The sequence below is a fragment of the Martes martes genome, assembly GCF_963455335.1.
Source record: "Martes martes genome assembly, chromosome: 1".
Taxonomy (NCBI): Eukaryota; Metazoa; Chordata; class Mammalia; order Carnivora; family Mustelidae; genus Martes; species Martes martes.
In genome coordinates, this window is record NC_137888.1 from 140,829,798 (window position 1) to 140,835,797 (window position 6,000).

Below are 6,000 nucleotides of genomic sequence, written 5' to 3' on the forward strand. Positions count from 1 at the left end.
CTTGAATTTATTTTACTGTCAGTGAGATCAAAGATCTATTCATGTGATTTATTGGTCATTTGTGTATATTGCTTTTCTGCCCATTTTTCTGTTGGATCAGGTTCTCATCCCTTTGTACGAACTTCTTGTATACTAAAGAAATTAACCCTTTATTTTATCGCCTGTCCTTTCATTTTGTGTATGGTCTTACTTTTTGCCATATGTAAGTTTTAATCTCAAGTACTTAAATTTATGAGGTTTGGTTTTTTTCCCCATTGATTTGAATTTTACCTCCCAAATCGAAAGGCTTCCCTGTGTCGCTCTGTTGTGCTTTTTAATCAAATCCTTGTGGGTAGCAGAGTTGCATGGAATATAATTGGGAGAAATCGGTGTGCCTGGTATTTCTTCCTGGATTGGTACACTCACTTATCTCAGAAGAGTTAATGAAAGCTTTGGGTTAGAAACCCTGAGTGTCCCTGAGTGTCCCCTAATGATGGGAAGAAAAGGACAGGAAGCAAGATAGAGTTGTTAATCAACCACTGAAAGAACTGTCTTCTCAGGCTCTCTGCTAAATGCACTTTTTTTTTTTTCCTTCTGGAAACAGTACTTGATGGTTGCCACCCAATCTAGGCATTAATTGCTGTGGCTCGGAAACCTGTGTGACAAGGAAATGTGAGAAAGCCATGGGTCTGGGGATAAAATGGCCCCCTTTGGGAGCACAGCTCATACCTAAACACCACATCCAAAAATACCATAGTGTCCTACTGTCCTGCCCCAGACATATTGGAAGGGAATGAGGGAATGAGGATAGGGTAGTGTAATGAGTTGAGAAGTGGAGAGGGGGAGTCAAGAGGTAGATGAGATGCTGTTCAATTTGCTCTGCCCCTTTCGCTGGTCTTGTTCCTTATCAGGAGGACAGGAAGTGATGCTGCTTCTGTTCTTGCCATCACCAGTGTGACCCCTGCCCTTCTTGGTGCTCTGTATCCTCATTCTGAAGTTAGTAAGGAGGCCCTCTCTTTTCCCAGAAGGATAGTTTGTTTGCTATTTTGCATTTGTGGAGAGACCTGACTGAAACAGAGAAGGAGGATGTTTGAGATTTAGAATGTTTGTTTCAGATTTCGCTGCTCTTTAAACCTGTACTATGCTGGGTGATAACCCATGAATACCCACATTTTTACTATGAGGCACATCTCCCCATGTCTTCCCTTTCCAAGAAAGCCTCTTAACCTAGCAACAATATAAGACAATGTCAAGCTGCCAAATCCCTTTGGAAAATAGTAATTTAGCATAAGAGAGTGGAGAGGCAGTTCTTCCATCCTCCTTGCTGAAGGTGACCTTGAGTCAATAACTTTGGCCCTCTGTCTGCCTCCTGGACATCGAAGGGCTCAGTTCTCTATTTCTTACCTTTCTTCTCACTTTGTCTTGGCTGAGTCATAGCAGCCCCATCATCTAGCCAACCCCAGAGCTTTTATTTCTCTTTTATCAAACATCATAGAAAGAAAATGGTTGCTTAGTTTGAGTCCAACCTCTCTGAATACAAGAGACACTCTGTATTTGTGTTCCTAATAGGCATTCTACTCATTGTCTAGATAGATCATTTGGGCATGAAGAAGTATTACACTCTGATGTTCAGAACTCACGATGTGTCCTAATCATTTCTCAGCTGTTACCATGACCTTTGGACGGGTCATTCTGGAGAAATCAAGATTAAGTGTCAAGGAGCCTACTGAAAAGAAGCTCCATTCTTTCTTCCATCAACTAAGAGCCTGCACTCATGATTTTTTCCAACGACTGCCATGTCGACATGTAAAATCAATAGACATTGGATGAACGAATGTATATATTAAAAATAAAAATAGTCACCATAAGGAAGAAAAAGCATAGCTAGATCCTTCAACATTTTATTGGACCATTCATCCTATAGATATTTATTTAGCCCTTACTGCATGCCAAGAACTAAGGCAGTATTTGAGAATATATCTAGAATAATAATAGTAACTATAGCCAACAGTTTTGAACTCCTACTGCTTTTTGAGGCATTGGGCTAAATGCTTTATGTAGATTATCTCATATAATTCTCAAATCAACTCTGTAATTGGGTTATTTTATAATTTTTATACAAAGATAAGGAAAATGAGGTTTGGCAAGGTTAAATAACTTGCCCAGGAGCACATTGCTAACAAAGATTACAGCTGGGACACAAACCAGTGTAGTTTTCATTTTTTAATTGTTTGCTGTTGTTTCTTCATGAGGTAGAAACAAGATCCTGCCCTCCTAGAACTTTTAGTCTCAATAGGTAAACATTTTTCTTCAGATAGACTCTGAATCAGTCTCTGGAGAGATGTGGAGTATCTCCCAGAGAAGGCCTTTCACTTTTCGACAGGATCTGTGCTGTTGACGGGAGTTGGTTGATTACATAGACTCTTTTTATTTTCTCTGTTCAAGTTCATGTCTCCCATCTCCTGTGTCTCTCTGTGTTCTCATCCTGGCATCCTTTGCCTTATCCTTCTGCCCATCCTCTTTCCTCTCTGAGTGCTCTCCCCTCCACACCTGTTTATTTTTTCTCTCTCCTATCTAGACAATCACTAGAGTGCCCAAATATCAAGCAATGCACTGTTGAAGGAAAACATGGAAGGGAGGGAAACTCACTGCAAATGAAATGAGCTATTGATGGATGGCTTTGTAAGCCTAGGGGTCCTTCTTTAGCGTTCTCTGGCATTTAAGGGACTCAGGATTCCAAAAGCACATCCACTCCATTCTGCTGGTGCTAATCTCATTTTTTCCATGATTAACAGCCCCGTTCATTATGTTTTCAGCTCACATTAATCTTCTCTTCTGTGAGTTTGGTAACATTTGGAGTCATTTCCCTCTGTATTTATCCATCTGGGATCTTTAGAAAAGATAAGTTTGCAGAGAGTCATTTGTTACTCACAGCAATGAGAGGAAGGATCATTCTCCTTATTTCTCACATCCTGAAAGAGGACCCTCTGAATTCAGACATGGAGCTCCCTACAACTCCATAGGGTACTCAATTTGGGATTGAGCTGCAGCGTAACAGCACCAGAAATCACAACAAGCAATGCTCCATGGATCCTGAGTCCTAGGTGGACCCCTAGAATGGACGAGATTGGGAGAAAGTTGTGGGGGTAGTGGAGAGAGGAGATTAAAAAGTCAGAACAAAGCCTTTGGCCTGAGTCCTGTCTCTACCACCTACAAGCTATTTGACCTTGGTCGAATCACATAATCTCTCCAAAATCCGCTCACTTCCTCTGTGAACTGTCTCAAAGATGCCTGTCTTCTCTACATGAAAAAGTAGTTTTGAGCGTTCACTTATATTCTCATCTCTGTTTTTGAGTAAGCTTGTATCCTTACTTATATCACTTAATTTTTGTCATTTTGGAAGCCTTGTCCAATGATATTGTATGTTTGTATATATATACATATATATTTATGAATAATATATATATTTCAATGATCATATATTTATGATTAGAAAGAAAAAAATAGGCTATTGGGAAAGTTTTAGTGGCTAATATATTTAAATTCTTATCTCATATATTATTTTAGAAAGTCTTGAAGGGGCACCTGGATGGCTCAGTCAGTTAAGTGTCGGACTCTTCCTTTCGTCTCAGGTCATGGTCTCAGGGTTGTGAGATTAAGCCCCATGTCCAGCTCTGTGCTCAGCGCAGCATCTGCTCGGGAGTCTCTCCCCTTCCCTCCCCCTCCCCCTCCGCCCCTCTCTCCACTTGCTCTCTGTCGCTTTCTTTCAAATAAATAAAATCTTAAAAACAAATAAAGAAATGGATAAAAATAAAAAGCCTTGGAGGTGTGTGTCATATTTGAAGATCTACTGGGGAGAGGATAGTTTGTTTAGAAAACAGAGAAAAACAGGGAGACAGCCCTTTCGGAGAACCTGGTCTATCAGCCCCTAGGGACATTCTGTTGTAAAAGTTGGAATGCATTTATTCCTTTCTTAATTCAAGTAAGATGTTTCTTTAGAGAAAATATTCAAACTGGACATCCATTCAAAAACCATGACAATTATTGCTATCTATGGTCATTAACCATGAAATATTGGTGTTATTTCTCATTGCTGCCGAAGAGCAGGTCTAAATTGCATTAATGCATTTGTTACTATAGAAAGGGGGAAGGTCTAATTAAATTTTATTGCTGTCTAATTTAGAAGGGGTTCAGGATGTTGAGAGGATAAGTACAAACAAGAGAAATCTGGACTGTTTGCTGTAATTCTGCAGAACTATAACCAAGGCAACAGGATTCGGAAATGTCATTTATTGACGGTCCTTTTGCCCAACACCTGGGATTTGAGCAAGAGACTCCCATTATGCAGATAACTCCCAGTGCTATCGATGAAAATTAACTACATAACCAACTCTCCTGCCCACATAGAACACCAGACGCCTGAGAGCACTTTTAATTGCAGTGTACCTCCCTCTGCAAAAAAGCTAATTACATCTGCTTCCCTTTCCTTTAGGTACCCAAGCAAGAACAGGAATAATGAAGAGACACGTGTGTTAGTTGCAACCTTTTGAACCAAGCAAGAAGGAAATCAACAGTGTGGACAGGGCTGGAACGGTTGCCACGCTTGCTTGTTGGAGTGAATGAGGAATGGGCTTGTGATTATGCTGACATTTCAGCATGAATCTGGTAGACCTGTGGTTAACCCGTTCCCTCTCCATGTGTCTCCTCCTACAAAGTTTTGTTCTTATGATACTGTGCTTTCATTCTGCCAGTATGTGTCCCAAGGGCTGTCTCTGTTCTTCCTCTGGGGGTTTAAATGTCACCTGTAGCAATGCAAATCTCAAGGAAATACCTAGAGATCTTCCTCCTGAAACAGTTTTATTGTATCTGGACTCCAATCAGATCACCTCTATCCCCAACGAGATTTTTAAGGACCTTCATCAACTGAGAGTTCTCAACTTGTCCAAAAACGGCATTGAGTTTATCGATGAGCATGCCTTCAAAGGAGTGGCTGAAACTTTGCAGACTCTGGACTTGTCTGACAACCGGATTCAAAGCGTGCACAAAAATGCCTTCAATAACCTGAAGGCCAGGGCCAGAATTGCCAACAATCCTTGGCACTGCGACTGTACTCTACAGCAAGTTCTGAGGAGCATGGCATCCAACCACGAGACAGCCCACAACGTGATCTGTAAGACTTCTGTGTTGGACGAGCACGCCGGGAGACCATTCCTCAATGCTGCCAATGACGCTGACCTTTGTAACCTCCCTAAAAAGACTACTGACTACGCCATGCTGGTCACCATGTTTGGCTGGTTCACCATGGTGATCTCCTATGTGGTGTATTACGTGAGGCAAAATCAGGAGGATGCCCGGAGACACCTGGAATACTTGAAATCCCTGCCGAGCAGGCAGAAGAAAGCAGATGAGCCTGACGACATTAGCACTGTGGTATAGCCTCTGAGCCGACCAGCGCTGAGAAAGAAATTTGTTGGCAGTTGCGAGAGGATAAGTGGTTTACTTCTCCCATCCATTGTAAACATTTAAAACTTTGTATATCCATTTCTTTTGACTTATGCCACTGTTGAACTTTTAACAAACATGACAACATAACGAATCATTTTAGTTTAGGTGACCCACCCCTTACTTGTACCCCCAGTGGTATATTCCTTGAGTAAGCTACTCTTCAAACATAAGTTAGATCCATCTCACTATTTAATAATGAAATTTATTTTTTTAATTTAAAACCAAATAAAAGCTTAACTTTGAACCATGGAAAACAGAGTGACTTATTGGTCCAGAAAACAGTACGGCCATTCTGTTGCTTTTGAGAGAAATAGACAACCCTTATGACCCTAAAGAACTACCATAATGAAAGATGTGTTATTAAGCCCTACTATACACCGGGGAGCCATAGCTGAATTATCGACCAAGGGAAGTATCTGTCAGACTTTAAAATACTAGCCTTAGCAAACCCAAGTGATAATGCAGTGTGGCATCCTACAGAGACCTCAGTGGGGATGCTGCCAGGTGCTTACTATC

General features: G+C 41.0%; 1 protein-coding gene across 1 annotated transcript in view; it reads left to right on the top strand.

Annotated features, from left to right (window-relative positions):
• Positions 1–5,728, top strand: part of LRRC3B (leucine rich repeat containing 3B) — an 89,110-nt gene extending 83,382 nt beyond the window's left edge. Inside the window, exon 2 of the mRNA XM_080821320.1 lies at positions 4,472–5,728. Within this exon, the coding sequence (XP_080677446.1) occupies positions 4,636–5,415 (780 nt within the window). The 5' untranslated portion in view covers positions 4,472–4,635 and the 3' untranslated portion in view covers positions 5,416–5,728. The remainder of the gene's footprint in view (positions 1–4,471) is intronic.
• The last annotated feature ends 272 nt before the right edge of the window (positions 5,729–6,000 follow it).